This window comes from Mandrillus leucophaeus, unplaced genomic scaffold (genome assembly GCF_000951045.1).
Source record: "Mandrillus leucophaeus isolate KB7577 unplaced genomic scaffold, Mleu.le_1.0 Scaffold537, whole genome shotgun sequence".
NCBI classification, from domain to species: domain Eukaryota; kingdom Metazoa; phylum Chordata; class Mammalia; order Primates; family Cercopithecidae; genus Mandrillus; species Mandrillus leucophaeus.
The window spans coordinates 389,819-407,087 of NW_012105775.1; the positions used below are offsets into that span (position 1 = coordinate 389,819).

At 43.4% G+C, this 17,269-nt stretch overlaps 1 protein-coding gene across 6 annotated transcripts in view; it reads left to right on the top strand.

Moving 5' to 3' along the window:
* Window positions 1-17,269, top strand: part of DISC1 (disrupted in schizophrenia 1) — a 430,525-nt gene that overhangs the window by 194,824 nt on the left and 218,432 nt on the right. For 5 of the 6 annotated variants that reach the window (XM_011997303.1, XM_011997304.1, XM_011997306.1 and 2 more), the window contains exon 8: window positions 196-298. The exons of the other annotated variant lie outside the window; for it this stretch is intronic. In XM_011997303.1, the coding sequence (XP_011852693.1) occupies window positions 196-298 (103 nt within the window). The remainder of the gene's footprint in view (window positions 1-195; window positions 299-17,269) is intronic. 6 annotated transcript variants of the gene reach the window in all.

Sequence of the window (17,269 nt, forward strand, 5' to 3'; positions counted from 1 at the left end):
CTCCCTCCCTCCCTCCCTCCCTCTCTTCCTTGTCTTTCTTTTTCCATTTCTTGCTTTTTGAGCATTATCCTCCAATTACTCTTCATCACCCCTTTTAATTACTTACAAATCCAGAAATCTCTGACCTGGCTGTTCTACTGCCTTCTGATTTTTAGCTGAATAAATGATGATTCCTGGCCATTTCTCTCCCCCTAGGTGTGTATGAGTGAGAAATTCTGCAGCACCCTGAGGAAGAAAGTTAACGATATTGAAACCCAACTACCAGCCTTGCTTGAAGCCAAAATGCATGCCATATCAGGTAACTGGCAGTGTAGGAGATGTTGAAGCTGTCCAACTAAAATAATGACAGCCACCAGCGCACTGTGTTTTGCCCTTGATGAACATTCCACGGTTATTATGTCATTCTCAGACATCTGAAAGCTTTTCTGGGGAGTTTCACTAATGTACACATAATATAGCACAAGTTGTTTATCTGAATACCGCATTTGGGACTTCCAGTTCCTGTTTCTTGAAGAGTTTAGAGACTGAATGTACTCTGTGTGCCATATGATTCTAGCAGATGTGTATGTAGTATTGTGTATCTGTAAACACTGAATGAGGATTATTGGGTGTGCTCAGACCCTTCCTGTGGGGGAAGGATGGTAGCATGAGACAAATGGATGTCCTCGGTTTAAAAATCTAGTCACAGAAACTTGGCAAATCCCCAAAGGATTATGCTCCCTCTTAGTCTGGCAGTTATTAAGGAATTATTTTTCCATTAATTAGTAGCTTGAAAACAAGAGTCTCTGAAAACAGTATCTTATCCTATCATTTGAATAGTGCGTTCAAACACTCCTCTGTATTTGTTATTTTATTTTCACAATTACTGTATTAGGTAGATGGGAGAGAGACCGTGATCCGAATGGACTGATGGGGAGGTTGAGGCTGCGGGATGTGTCCTTTGGTTAAGGTCACTCAATTAGCTCAGCAGTGGCTGACCTGGGGCTAAAGTCCAGGCCCTCTCTTGGTGTATTATATATGGATATTTAACCCAGTTACATAATGACAGCTTCAAAAAGTTCTCTGAGTTTTGTAGGTTGAATGGACCCATAGCTCATCAGCTTCAAAAGAATCATGAAAATTTAACGAAAAGGTATAATAATTACATGTGTGGGTTTTAAATGGTATTTTAAGAAGGAATACAATAATTGGCAGCTTCTGCTCCTCAGATCATTAAACAACTAATGTTGGCAGCTAATGAGCAATTTGGTCCCTGGTGCAGTCACGCGTATTATTTACAACCAGTAGAACATGGCAGTGTGAATGTGGGGCTTGGCTCTTAACAGCTTCACATGCCATTTACTTGAAATTATGAGCCCATTTGCTAAGAGAAAAAAAAAGAAGATTGAACACAGTCTTGCTTCTGAGTTAGGGTTTTTGCCTTTCTTAATCAATATATCTTTCCCAGGAATACAGGTGGATGAGTCTGTATTAAGCCCGAGGGAAGAAATGTATAATTCAGGCAGCAGAGATAGCCTCACTCCAGTGTGAACAATCTCTCTTCAGACTCCAGGGAAAATGCCTAAGATGGCATATGGCTATGGGATAGGTTTCCTGTTTTAGCTCTTTGGTCAGCTGAGAAAATTGGTAAGGCCTGATCTGTTGAAGGATGACCTGAATTAACCCTCCTGGTAACTGACCTTTTGACCTCACTATTTTCTGATTGCACTGTATGCTCTTTGGTGGACGGGCCCTTCAGTCAATGGGTGATACTGGTGATAAGGTGGTTGACATTTTTTTGCAACTCCTGCATATAATGCTATTTCTGTTTCCTCCTATTTCGATACCTTCAGAGTGGGCAAACCTTCACTCCATTAGGTAAGATTCTTAAAACCCCTATTGAATGGAGAGGATCTTGAGAGATGTCATTAAGATTCTTAGGGGGTCTTTTGTCTGTCTTCAAGTTTCTATGATTCTCTCTCTTAGATTTGTAGACCGAATGATATGGTTTGGCTCTGTGTCCCCACCCAAATCTCATCTCAAATTGTAATCCCCACATTCAAGGGAGGGACCTGGTGAGAGGTGTTTGGATCATGAGGGTGGCTTCCCCCATGCTGTTCTCATGATAGTGAGTGAGTTCTCTTGAGATCTGATGGTTTAACAAGTGTTTGGTAGTTCTTCCTGCATTCATTCTTCTCGCCACCTTGTGAAGAAGGTGCCTTGCCTTCCCCTTGCCTTCTGCCATGATTGTAAGTTTCCTGAGGCCTCCCTAGCCATGCAGAACTGTGAGCCAACTAAACATATTTTCTTTATAAATTACCCAGTCTCAGGTGGTATCTTTATAGTAGTGTGAGAAAGGACTAATACATCCATCCTGACTTTGATCTATGGCCTGAGGCCCTTTCTTAATTTGAGAATTATTCACCATTTGCAGAGAGCAGGAATAAGAAATTAGTTTCATTTTCAAACCTGGTCAGATCTAGCTCCTTTACATGTAACAGTTTATTCTTTAATTCATCTCTCTTCTCCTGCATTTCATCACAGGCAGTGACAGGAGGTCAGTGGGCACTTCTGTATTCTGCCTGGAAATCTCCTTGGATATATAATTACAATTATTAAGGACTCTTTTTTATATTGCCTCAGTTGGTAACTCAATGACTTTTTTGCCACTACAAGGATATTTTTTTTCTAGCTTCTGATATATTTTTCTTACTTTTTTTCATCCTTCACTGAGGCCCATGAGGCTTCTGCCTACTACCATGTCCCCAAACCAATGCCTTGATTTTAGGATATTTTTACAACAGCATTCCATATCCAGATACCAAAATCTGTTTTCATTGTCTACTGCTGCATAATAAATCATCTCAAGATGTTGTGACTTAAAATATGACCAGTTATTTATTTTGCCCATGGAAATACAATTTGGGCAGGGCTTGGCAGGGACAGCTGGGATGGCTCAACTGGGGTGGCTCCCATATTTGGTGGGAGAATCCACACCAAATATGGTGCATACATATGGTCTGGCTGTTGAGTGCTGTCTCTGTGGGCCTCTCTATAGGCAGCTTGGCTTCCTTACAACATGGCTGCTAGGTTCCAAGAGCGAGTGTCCCAAGAGAAAGGAAATGGAAATTTCTTATTCTTAAGGTCTGAATTCAGAAACTGGCATACATCTCTATTAATGTGTAGTAAGTGGCTCCCCAAACTTCATAGCCTGAAACAACAAACCTTTATCTCTCACAGTCTCTGAGAGACAGGAGTCCAGAGTGAATTAGCTGGATGGCTCTGACTCAGGGTCTCATGAGGTTGCTGTTAAGACACACTTTGGAGCTGCAGTCATCTAAAGGCTTGGCTGGGACCGAAAGATCTGCTTCCAAGCTCATGCATGTGTTGTTAACAGACGGCTTCAGTTCCTTGCCACAAGAGCTGTGCCATAGGACCTCTTGCAACATAGCAGCTGATTTCCTCAGAGCCAGTGATCTGAGGGAGAGAGAGCAAATAAGACAGAAACCACAGTGCCTTGTTAGGACTTAGCCTTCAAAGTCACACAGCATCACTTCTGCTTAGTGAATAGAAGCAAGTCACTAAGTTCAGCCCACAGGGAAGGGGAAGGAAACAGGTTTTACCCCAAAGGAGGAGTATTAAAGAATTTGGTGGGCATATTTTTATAACCACTGCAGTGTTACTTCCATTGTGTTTTATTGGTCCAGCATTCCTGGTGCGCTGATTCAAGGGAAGGGCCATTATGACAAGTCTCAGTGAGAGATGTGTCAAAGAGTTTCAGTGCCATGTTCTAAAAAGTGACACAGTGCTTACTGAGACAGAAGGATTTTGAGAACTGAAGAGCCGGACAGAAAGCTTTTCAGTCAGAGGAAATGGCCTGTTCCATTTATTTACTGAAAAGAAAAATATCATTGAGCATCTACGAAGTGCCAGATCTGGTTCTGGGCACTGAGGATGCAGTAGAGAACAGGAGAAGATCCCCCTTCCTTTTTTTTTTTTTTTTGAGACAAGGTCTTGCTCTGTTACCCAGGCTGGAGTGCAGAGGTGAGATCATAGTTCACTGCAGCCTTGAATCCCTGGATTCAAGCCATCCTTCCGCCTTAGCCTCTGGAGTCACTGGGATTATAGGCATCCTGGCCCAATGTCTCTTCTTTTTTGATAGCTGTGTTGTCCCATTGGCCACAGTGGAGTGGAGCTAGATATGCCCGGGCTGAGTGTGGAGGAAAAGCACAACTATTTCTTCAGAAGGAAGAGCAGTCTAGACTGGCCCAGGTATAGGATTAGTATTGTGGTAGCTCTTCAAAGTCGGTTACGACCAGGATACACAGAGCTCTGAATTGTAGGCTAAGGATAAGAGCATTTTAGGGAGCCATTACAATGTTTTAGAGGAGTACTGAATGACTAAAACCAGACTTTGGGAAGCGTGATCCAGCCATGTTGTACACAGAGGGGTGGATGTGGTAAGACCTCGGGAGTCATAGAATTAACTAAGATGTTAGAAATGAAAAAAGGAAGACAAGTAGGCTAGTATAGGAAATCTACTACAGATAGGTAATTATTGATTTTTAGAAGAACCGTGATGATATTGATGTATCCAGTTGAGTGTGGTGTAATACACATTAACAAAAGTAATTTAGAAAGCTCATAGTTTCTCTCCCTTTTCACTGACCTGTACACACCTTAAATGTGTTTTAGTCACCTCTTTTCTTTCTATTCTCTCTTTCTGCTTCAATTTTCCTGTTCCGCAGAGAATAGTTTGGTTTAAAGCCGATAGCAAAAGTGGATTCTGTTGTTACTGTCCTTCCTAGATATCAGTCAGTTCTCACACTGCTGTAAAGAAATACCTGAGACTGGGTAATTTACAAAGAAAGGAGGTTTAATTGGCTCATGATTCTGCAGATTGTACAGGAAGCATGGCAGCATCTGCTTAGCTTCTGGAGAGGCCTCGGGAAACTTGCAATCATGGCGGAAGGTGAAGGGGAAACCAGCACTTCACATAGCCAGAGCAGGAGGAGGGGTTGGGGGAGGGGCCACACACTTCTAAATAGCCAGACCTTGCGATAACTCACTATCGTAACAACGTCGCCAAGAGGGGTGGGGCTAAATCATTAATGAGAAACCGCCCCTATGAGACAATCACCTTCCATCGGGTCCCACCTCCAGCACTGAGGATTACATTTCAACGTGAGACTTGGATGGGACACAGATCCAAACCATATCACTAGAGAAGGAGAGTACAGCCCTGAGCTCTATCCATACTGACTTGGAGTGAGAAACTCACCAGCGCAGACAGATTTCTCAGTGTTTGAGTGCAGGGGCCATACAGGTAGTAGAGAGAAACTTGGGCTTTGGAATCTGAGACGCGTGTGTTCAAGTGCAGCTTTATCATGACTTGGCTGAATGATCTTGAGCAAGTTATTTAACCCTTTCAGGTCTTGTTTCTTCATCTATAAAATGGAGCTAATAATAATATTGCCTGTCACATTAGGTTGTTGTAAGAATTAAGTGAGGTAGTGAATTAGAATAATGTGGTACATCAGTATATTAATACATGAGATAATAAATATGCGAATGTGACATCTCTTTCCAAGAGTGAATACATGCTTAGCTAGCGATTGTTAGCCATGCGTCTGAGTTGAGGGAGACCCAGCCAGCAGGTGTCTCTCTGACCAGGTGACACTCGGTGCTGCGGGTTCCCGGCCAGCGTACCTCTTATTACAAGGCAGCTTTGGCCTCAGTGCTTGTGCACTCTCCTGCCTGGCCAACCAGGCTGGGCCACTTGTCAATGGGGAGGATTCATTTTTTTGTTTGGTTTTCAGCTCTGAGTTCAAGAGCCTGGGAGACCTGCTGGCTTCTCTCCTAGAGCTGGGCCACATATTTTTAACCTGGGCCCTGGAGGTCTGATCAATGTCCTGGCTGGATCCAGTGCAGTAAGAGAAGCCAAGGAGAAGAGAGTCTTCCGAGGCCTGGAGCAGGTCTGACCTAACTGCCCACTGTAGGAGGTTTGTCCTGGGACAAACTGAGGTCCTGCAGAGCTCAAGGGTGAAAGGCCTCTTCTCCCAAGATGAAGCCCCAGACCCACCTTGCTCAACTGACTGCCTGGAAAGGAAGTGAGAGCGAAGATCTCAAACCTCTGTGCTGCTCTCACTGAATGCTCCCGCCCCCTGCCCAGGACTTGATGGCTTTGACCCTGGGGCAGAGCGAAGGGAAAGCATTGGTGCCCTCTAGGACCGAGAGTGTGGCACTACAGCAAGTGTGTGGTGGGTGGGGCTGACTTGTGCTCTGTGGCTACTACCCATCCCCATCAGAAAACTGGGCCTGTTTCCTTCTCTAGAATGGGCTGGGACTTTCCAAACCACCAACCTGGAGCGATGAGAGTTGGTGTCTTGAGTCTGCATCCACCATCTGCATGCCATGCCTGCCTTCCCACTGCTGGGGGCCCTCAAGCCTCCTCCAGTTCCCGTGTCTAAGACTTAGCAACAAGCATCCTTCCTGTGTGTTGGACTGTGGGTCTGCACCGTTCTGAGACACAGTCCTATGTTGGGCCCTACCTCTATCGGTGCTCATTGACCTGGCGAGTATCGAAGTCCTCATCTGGAACGGGGCCAGCCAAGCCCCGGCCACTCCCTTGCCCTCGGACGAAGGCTCAGGCCCTGAGGCCCCGTGAGTAGTCAAGGCTGGCTCTCTGATGCCTGGCTGCTCTGATGTTGGCATCCTGCATGCACTTCCCGCTCCAGGCTTGTCCTGCTCGAATTACCCCTTATTATTGACCTGGTCCATCTGTTGAGTCACCCTGAAATTTTTTTCTTCCACTTTGTTTAATGCCTGGCACTGAAAAGACAGCCAGTAGAAGTATTTATTTTTCAAAAAATTAACCCTCATTGGTTGGTTGCTGATTCCTAGAAATCTGTCGTTTTCATACCTCCTTCACTTGTCAGGCTTTTCGTCGCCTGCCCTGACTCCAGTGGGTATGTCTGGTTTTAAGCCCCAGTCCTCCTGCTCATCGGATCCATCCTCTGCCAGGTGATTGGAGCTGGCCGATGTTCCAGCTTCTGGACGCTGGAAGCCAGCAGCAGCAGCTGCCTGGGTGACAGCCCCACTGTGTGTTGGCAGGCTTCTCACTCACCTTTTTTAATCAACTGGACCTGAAAATCTTGAAGCTAAACAAACACAGCCCTGCTATTTTGGCACAAGATGAAGGCCAGTCTTAAGTAGTCTGCAAATGCTGTGAAAAAGCTTTTAAAAGAGAATTATATCCAGGGCACCCAAGCTGCTTCCAGATGCCAGAGGCAGCCCTGCATTTTATAATATGCTTGCTGGAATCCCTTTAAAATGGTAGATGTTGGCCATCTTTTTCTTTTTTCTTTGCATTCCCGACAGAAGCACTTCCAGTGGATGGGCCCGGTATTATACCCTGTATGTTTTAGAGAAGCTCTAAATTTGTGTAGCTGTCAAATTTGCGTTTTTCACTCAGACTGCATGTTAGGATCATCTGGGGAAATTTAAAAATACTGGTACCCATGCAGCACCAAATTCCTTCCGTCAGAATCTCTAGGGATTGTTCCTGAATATGGGAACCGTCATAAACAGTTTCCACGTGGTTTTAATGTTCTGTGAGGGCTAGAACCGCTGTACCAGTGAGAGGAGAGCTGGCCTGCCCTGCTCACTTCTGGCAGATGGACTTTTGAGTCACATCTTTGCACACCCATGTGAAGCTCCAGGCCCAATGTGCACCTTGGGTAAGTACCTGCAACTGCAGCCTGGCCTTGGCCTGGAAGCACGTCTTGTAGGATCGCTGATCTTACTCTCCCCTGGCCTTCTCCTTGTCCTAGAAGATGTGCCTGAGGCTGAGAGGCTTCCTTGTTTAATTCATCTAGCTGTCTGTTCTGAGAGCCCCCAGCTAAACTGAGGTTCCAGTCCCAGAACAGCTAGCAACCTGCCCTAAGGAGAAATGAAGGGGAGATGGACATGGTGTTTACTGCGTGCCTTTCATAGGATGCTGCTTTTACCTGGAAGATGCAATGCCTAGTTGTCTGACCTGTGACCAGGGGCTCCTTGCCTGGGAAACTTGTTTATATGTCTTTGTGGCTCTTGCCTTTCCTGTGTTCAGTTTATGCCCACCTGCCCATTGCTTTGGCGCTGGGAGCCCAACCTTGTGCTCTCTTGGGCGTCCCAGGTAAAACCTGGCCTGGGGCATGCCCTGGTTCTTCAGATGGAAGGTGCAAATGCAATATACACCACAGTAGGGAACAAATTCAAAAAGTGTAATTTATGGATCCTGGGCAGGGAGGGCACAGAGAGACGGGAGGGCAGTCCTTTGTCCCTGGGCCACTCCAGATAGGAATGAAGCGTCATGCAGAGAGAGAGAAACAAGACACATGACAACTGGCAGTGTGTATAGGGAGTAGGGTCTGGGTCACTGTAAGTTTTCAGGCAAATGTGTGAATGGTCTGTTTAAAGGAAGCAGAGGGGAAGCAGGGAGCCCAGTCTGCTAGTCAGGGGAGATGCCTCTAAGTTTTTATCTCTTGCCACTGGCTTGAGCCATTGGGTGTGGTTTTCTTCTAATGCCTGGGCAGCTGTCTCATTCCCGTTAGAGTCACAACATGATTCTAATTGCCTTAGAATTTATAGGAACCAGTTGGCAGCCCAACAAGTGGGCTCCTCTGGCCAACGAGGGAGCCTTCCCAGGACAGGCAGAGACTTCTGCCTGGTTATTAGATTGGCCATCTTTGGGTCTCACCTCAGTTTGGATACTTTTTTTTTTTTTTTTTTTTTAATCTCACCTGCCCCCTTGTTATCTGTTTCCAAGAAGCAAACAGCTCAAAAAATTTTTTATTTTAAAATAACATAAGAGGATGTCTCTGATACTCCAAAAGCCTTAGGGGAAAAAAAAAAAAAAAAAGGATGGTTCTGTCCAATTTGGCGTTTCATTTATAGAGAGTAAAAACTATCTATACCCGAAATGTATTCATTGCACACAATTGTATTTGAATGGCAGCTTGAAATCTTCTCTCCTAACTGATGATTTTGGGGAAAATAAGAACATTTAAACAATAAACTAGATTTTCTAGATAAACACAAAATGGGTGAATTTCACACATCAAGTAATGGAAGTAGTTTTTTCCTTAAATTTAGAAACAAGGATTTAAATTTCCATCTTCTGAATGAATATTTGGCACCCAACCAATAAATATATATCATCTTAAATTTTCTTGAGAAAATATCCTTTTCTTGCATAATTAATTTAAAGGAAATTAAACGGACCATGTCAGTTATCAAACAAGGAAGAATAAGAATTTTGCTTGTTATTAATTTTATTTGCAATAGTATTTAAAGGTAACTTTGTAAAATAACCCCAATGATATAATCTAAAATAAAATAGGTTGTATTTAAATCACTTTTTTATTATATGCTAAGAAAAACTATTGAATGATTAAACATTCTTAAGTGGGTTCTTAACATTGTATGGAACTGGAAAGAGCAGATCACAGAGGCATGGACACTCACTGTGTTTTAAGTGGTCACTGAAAACACTGATTCAGAACAGCAGGGGCTGGCCCTGTACCGGGGTGGGTGGGGACTCAAGGCCAGACCTACAGAGCGCTCCTGTGTCTGCAGCTGCAAGGAAGCAGGAGAAGCAGTGACGATGGTCCAGGAGAGGCCACTTGACATATGGCAGAAAAACAAAATTCAGGATACAGACAGTGGCTGGGAGCATCAACTCAGTTGCTTTCTTTCTTTACTATTTTCCCCCTTTCTAAAAAAGTCTGTGATTTAGATCAGTGACTGGAGGAGGGAGACAAGAGACCCAATAAAGACGTTTTCAAAGATGATGCCTATCCGGTGTGAAAAGCAATGAAGACCTACCCAATGAGAATAAGCAAAAGCTGTTATGCAGAGCTTGCTACAGCAAGGGAGTCAGACACCATCACCTGCAATTTGGCAGAGACTCAAAGGTGGGCAGACGAGTGGGAAAGCTTTATAGTGGAAAAAGGTGAAGTCTTCAGATGCGCCCTGATTGGAGGTTATCGATGAGGGGAAGCTGGAGGCGGCTCACTAGAAGCGAACATCCTGTGTGCTTGGTTATGGGAGCATATTTGGCTTTCTCTGGTGGGTTCTAAGTTGGAATTGGGGACAAAAATTAGGGAAGCCATCAGTTATTAATCCAGTCCTGAACATTTTGGGCCAATTGTTACAGAAATTATTATTTAACTTCCTGGAGAGTTACTAGACAGCAATTTGGCTTCCAGCAGGTGTTAGAGCAGACCGGCTTCCAGGGTTGCTTTTTGTAGGTAGGGATATTGTGTTCTGGGAAAGTTGCTGCACCTTGTGGATCAGAGTTCCACCTTTTGATATGGCCTAGCTGTTGTCTGGTTGTCTATTTAGCCTGTCACTAGGCACCAAATTTTCTCAAGCAGTTGGAAAGTTTTGTGTGTCCAGTGTTATCTTCCCCTTGTATTCTATGAAATATGTGGCCATCTGAAATGTTCAATGTGCAAAGCCAGCCGTGGGGCTCTGCTCACAGGAAATGCTTTTGGCTGTCTCAGGAAGTCATGGTGACTGGAAGAAATGCACAGCCCTGACAGAAAATGGCAGATTCTAGCTGAAGGGACCTCCAGGAAGAAGGGGGGTGGGGAGGGGAGCAGTTGGCTGGGGCTGGTTGGCTGCCTCAGTTGCGCTTTGGTTCAGCCAGCCCAAGCTCACAGCGGATATCCTTGACCTCGCCAAGGGAAGGCTCTGAAATACAAGGGTAGATCTTGATCTGGCTTAACTGTGCACTTGAGCTTACAGTTCCTTGAAAAATCTGGTGTCATGTAAGACAAATTATACAGCACTCTACTATTTCTGGAGTTTGATTATTCTCAGCACTGGCTTCATTTCTTTTTTTCCACTAAATAAGTGTAGTTCAAATGTGGATAGGTGAAAGTAGACAATCTTAGGAGGATCGTTACAAACTGAAATGTCCATGGGTTCAGGCAAGTGCCATGTGTGTGAGGGGTACCCCAGGTGAGAGGCCTGAGGATGGGGCAGGTGAAAGGGGCCATGTAGGCACAGGATTCATCCCCCCCGCCATGTGCTCTCTCACTTTAGTGATGATTCCTGTCCAGGTGCTAACTAAGTCACTTATTGACGTGAGATCAGAAGAACCAAGTTCAAGTTCAGCAACCTTGCATGGTATCCTAGAACTCTGAAACTTTGTGACCTTCACAAGGTCACCTCTGGGTCTAAGTTTTTTAACCAGAAATCAAAGACAATCATTAAGAGACTCCCCTTCCTGGATTGTTGGGAAGATTAACTGAGACAATCCATGTAATGAGAGCATTGTAATCTCTAAAATTGGACTCTCAAATAATGACCTCAGGTGAAGGAAGAACTATTCAAAATGCCCCAGGTACTATGAAGTACAGAGGGTAGTATTTTTTTTAAGGGATGGGGTCTTGCTCTGTTGCCCAGGTTAGAATGCAGTGGTATAATCATGACTCACTGCCACCTTAAGCTCCTGGGCTCAAGCGATCTTCTCACCTCAACCTCCCCAAGTAGCTAGGACTAAAGGTACATACCACCATGCCTGGCTGATTTTTAAATTTTTCTGTAGAGATGGGGGTCTTGCTATATTGCCCAGGCTGGTCTCCAACTCCTCAAGCAATCTTCCCATCTTGGCTTCCCAAAGTGCTGTGATTACAGGTTGAGCCACTACACCTGGCTGATATTTGAATTCAGAGAGGCCAAGTAACTGTTAGAACAGAGTGGGTAAAGTCAGCTTCGGCATATGCCTAGGGATTTAAATTGTGTTATTTGCAGAATAAAATATGTTGACAAGTGCTTTAAAAAACTATGAGAATACCCAGGTTTCATTCCCTTGTTGAAGAGCAGGCAGGCACAGGTGTATTGGGATGCCATAGGTGGCATATTCTTGTCCACACACATCCTTCTGTGGCATTTAGAAAGGGCCCGTGAAAGTTATGAAGTTTCAGGTCACAGATCTCTGATGGGACTTTCTTCAGGTATCAGCATTGACTTTCCAAATTTTCATCACTAAGCTCCTGACCAATTTCAGCAGTCAGAGAGGTCTGCATCAAGCAAGGTCTGGTCTAAGCCTCATGGGCTTAGATCTGAGGTCAAAATACCTATAAAATTTTAATCAAGGGCATTGTAGCATTTTATCATGGCTTGGGTTTTGATATGAATGGTCTCTTTGGGAATTCACACTCATTCTGCTCTTTTAAAACGTTTGCTTTTATCACTGTACATTTTCCCAAGCCTTATTCCTCAGGATCAAAGAAAGGGCCCAGGCTTTAATTAATGATCTCTCCTATGTTTTACCAAGGGCACTGGTCTCTAGAGCTTGCAATGGGTTGCAAGGGATTAGGGGGTGTATTTCCAGCAAAACTTTTGTACCGGCACTCGCTCTGTATATGTAGTCTCTTCCAATTTGTTTTTGGAGATCTTTTTTTCTGACTGTTCACAGGAGGAAAGGGCACGCTGTGGCATATTCTGCCTGGTGTCTCTGGAGGCATAGTTGGTGCCCATCCCACTTTTTATTAACTCTCTTGGTTGAAAACACAGCCCAGAAGACACGTTGGGACTTCATAAGCACAGCCTAAGGAGGAACGTTGGAAAGTACAACATTGTACATGTGGCCACCCTGCTCCAACACAGTCACACCTCCGTGCTGGTCCTCCTGCGAGCTCCCCAGAGCGTGGGGTCCCTTGAGGTTCTTTGTGGCATGTGGTATGGGGCTCGATCCTCAGCTTCCTTGACTTGGCCGTTGTTCAGGATGGAAATTACCGATCCAGGAGAAGTTTTATTTGTGTTACTGTTTACAACTTGAAGCTCATGCAAGTGCAGTCTGCTCTCCTGTGGACTTTGCGGGTTTTTCCTAAATGGGTCCAACCCAGCAGCGTGGCATTTGGGGCGCTGTTGTTTAGAAGCAACTTCCTTGTGAGTTTAGTCTCACCTCCTGCCCCCTGCCCAATGCTCTCTAACCAGGGCTCCTATTTCTTCTTTTGGGACTCTTATATTCTTCCCTCCCGAAATCTGCCTCAGTCTGTCCTGGAATAATCTCTCTTCTCCTCTGACCTCTCCTAGTGTTTGCTTTTTCTTTGGAAGGCACCTTCTCCCCTTTATTTTGTGGTAACTTCCTGGAGAGCAGGAGCAGTACTTGTTCTCTTTTGTGTTTGCCATGTTGCGTAAAACAGTGAGAGACAAACGCATGAGTCTCAATAGGGTCTTGATAAAATCGTGGCATTGGAAACTATGGACTTCAGTGACAGATGATATGTGCTAGGCTTCAGAATGCCCTTAAGGTGGGAAAACATTTTGTATCATTTTCAACATTTGTATCAGTTTGAAATCTGCCTACTAAGTAACAATAAAGAAGTTAGCAACATAATTTATGCTTAAGAGGAGGGGTTCTGGGGTGATGTTCCAGCTGGAAACTTGTCCTATGGTTTACTGCACTGTGATCTTCAGCAAGATATTTTAGTTCTCCAGATTTCCGTTTTCCCAGCTGTAAAAAGAGATAACAATATGAATATCAGTGAACATAAAAAGCACCCGTTATTTTATATATTACAAAGAAAGAAACATTGCTGTCAATTAAACAGTAACAGTGCTTTCTATGGTTTAGAATTTTTATCTTATACTTACGGATATAGCTCTTTTAGATGTATTTAGGCTTTTGAAAAATCACATATCACCCATTAAAAAGGAAAATAAATTGGTTAAGGTTTTCCTAGGCGTCTTCTTGTTCAGTCTGAGTCTTCTGAAGCACATTTGGACTCAAAGTTGTCGAGGTTCGTGTTTCCCCACACATCATCATCCTCTGAACCCCTGAAGTTGTTGGGAGGCAACTTTTTCTCCCCCAAGAATAAACTGTTTTCTGTAGGATTGTCTGCCAAACTGCTAACACCTTTCCTCAAGTTTTGAATGCTGGTGCTTTCCCAGTCTTACAAATCCACATCAACACAAGATTTTCAGGCAACAGCCAGTATGCAGATGGTCCTAAAATAGTTTGTACATTGAAACACCAGGGGGTTGCAGATGGTCAGCCAGGGCCAGGAAGACAATCCAGTTATAACCACTGCATCCTGCTACTTCCTAGCTGATGGCGATTGTAGGGCACATCCCTGTTTCAGAGATGTTAAAATGTAAAATAATAATAATGATAGTAATAATAATATAAGCTATAACCTATTTCCTAAAGTTGTGATGACATTCAAAGGTGAGAAAGTTTGTAGCTATTATTGTGATTATAGTTACTATAAATTCTTAGAAAACATAGTGGCGTTTTCTAACACTAATTTGTGGGGCACTCATTAATGTTATATATTTAGTAATTTATTGTTCAGTGTTCATACTTTAAAATTTCCTAATTTTTCCTCTTTTTAATTGAGGTATGGTTTACATTCAATGAAATGCACAGGTCTTAAGTGTTTACAGATCTTGAATTTTGACACCTATGTTACAGACAGCCCAATCAAGAAACAGAACATTTTCATCACTCAAGAAACAACACCCTGTATTGTCCCAGTCATTATCATCCCTCCTTTATTCTGATACCTTCTACCATGGATTAATTTTGCCTGTTCTAAAACTTAATGGAATCATGTGGCACTACTCTTTTACATCTTTTGTAAAGACACATACATGTTGGCAGGGCGCGATGGCTCATGCCTGTAATCCCAGCACTTTGGGAGGCCGAGGTGGGCGGATCACGAGGTCTGGAGTTTGAGACCAGCCTGGCCAACATGGTGAAACCCTGTCGCTACTAAAAAATACAAAAATTAGCTGGGCGTGGTGGTGGACACTTGTAATCCCAGCTATCTGGGAGGCTGAGGCAGGAGAATCGTTTGAAACCAGAAGGCGGAGGTTGCAATGAGCTGAGATTGCGCCACTGCACTCCAGCCTGGGCAACAAGAGCAAAACTCCATCTAAAAAAAAAAAACAAACAAAAAACCAACAACACATACATGTTGCTGCAGGCATGAAGGGTTTGTTTCTTTTTATTGCTGAGTAGTCTTTCATTGCGTAGCTCTATTATTCTTTTTGCTTTTTCCTGCTAATGCACATTTAGGTTGCTTCCAGTTTGGGACTGGCTCTCAGGCATAAAGACACTATGAACATTTATTTGAGTGCAAATATTTTTGATGACGTGTTTTCATTTCTTTTGTGTAAATGCCTAGAAGTAGAATTGTTGGATTGAAGGGTAGGTATACATTTAACCTTATGAGAAACTGGCAGAACTTTTCTTGAAGGGACCATTTTACATGTGTGAGAGTTCCAGTTGCTCCATACCCTTGTGAATGTTGACATTTTTAGTTGAGTTAATTTGGAACATTTGAGTGGGCTTGTAGTGGAATCATTATGGTTTTAATTTTTCTTTTCTTAATGATTAATGATGTCAAATGCTTTTTCATGTGCTTATTGGCCGTTTGTGTGTCTTACTTTGTAAAATGCCTGTTAAGTCATTTGCCTGTTTTTTTTTTTTTTTTTTTTTTTTTTCCTTCCTGACGGAGTCTCGCTCTGTCACCCAGGCTGGAGTGCAATGGCATGATCTGGGCTCACTGCAAGCTCTGCCTCCCGGGTTCACACCATTCTCCTGCCTCAGCCTCCCGAGTAGCTGGGACTCCAGGCACCCACCACCACGCCCGGCTAATTTTTTGTATTTTTGGTAGAGATGGGGTTTCACTGTGTTAGCCAGGATGGTCTCCATCTCCTGACTTCGTGATCTGCCCACCTTGGCCTCCCAAAGTGCTCGGATTACAGGCGTGAGCCCCCGCATCTGGCTCATTTGCCTGTTTTTCAATGGCACCATTTGTGTTTTAATTGTCGAGTTGTAGTATTCAACTTCTTTGTCAGTTAGACATATTGCAATGATTTTCTTCAAGTCTGTGACTTGTCTTCTCATTTTTTTAGTGATGTCTTTTGATGAGGAGTTTTTAATTTTGATAAAGCCCATTTATCCTTTTTTAAATAGTATTTTCTGTATCTAATCTGAAGTTCTTGCCTACTCCAAAGTCAATAAAATATTATTTTATTTTATTTTTTGTAGAAGCTTTATAGTTTTAACTTTTACATTTGGGCCTGTGATCCACCTTTAGTTAAATTTTTGTATGGTTTGAGGTATGAATCAAGGTTAATATTTTTCCCATGTGGATAGCTAGTTGTTCCAGCACCATTTGTTGAAATACTTTCTTTTCCTTATTGACTTGCTTTGGCACTTTGGTTGGCTGTATATGTGTAAATCCACTCCTGGACTGTTTATTCTATTCCATCGATCTATTTGTCCATCTATATGCAATGCCATATGACCTTGATTTATAGTGGCTTTAGCCTTAGTCTTAGACTAACTTTTTAAGGATTGCTTTGGTTTACCTAGACCGCTCCTCCTCCTCTTCCTCCCCCTCCTCCTCTTTCTCCTTCTCCCCCTCTTCCTCTCTCTCCTCTCTTCTTCTTCTTCCTCCTCCTCCTCTTCCTCCTGCTCCTCCTTCTTCCTCTTCTTCTTCTTGTTTCTGCTGCTTCTTCTGCTTCTTCTCTTCTTTCTTCCTATTCTTCTTCTTCTTCATCATCTTCTTCTTCTCCTTCCTTTCCTCCCTCCCTCCTTCTCCTCCTCCTCCTCCTCCTTCTTCTTCGAGATGGGGCCTTGCTATGTTGCCCAGGCAATCGTGCAATCATAGTGTACTACAGCTTCAAACTCATGGGCTCATTCTTCTACATTTTATTCATTTATTTTTTTATTTATTTAGAAGTGGAGTCTTATTCCATTGCCCAAGCTGGAGTGCAGTGGCAAGATCTCAGCTCACTGCAACCTCTACCTCCCGGGTTTAAGCAATTCTCCTGCCTCAGCCTCTTTAGTAGCTGGGATTACAGGTGCTTGCCACTGTGCCACTAATTTTTGTATTTTTAGTAGAGATAGGGTTTTGCCACGTTAGCCAGGCTGGTCTTGAATGCCCGACCTCAAGGGATCCACCCACCTCAGCCTCCCAAAGTGCTGGGATTACAGGTGTGAGCCACCATGCCCGGCTCACTCTTCAACGTTTTAGAATAAGCACACACATTTCTACAAAACAGCCTCATAAAATTTTGATTGAAATTGTATTAAATCAATGAATCAATGTGGGGAAAACTGAAATATTACCAATATTGAACCTCCAGTGTATGTATAATAATTTAATCTTTTAAATTATTTGTCTTTGTCTCAGCAGTTTTTGAAAAATAGTTTTTACTGTAGAGCTCTTGCACATATTTAAAAAAAGTATCTGTCATTATTTTGAGTTTTAAAATAGTT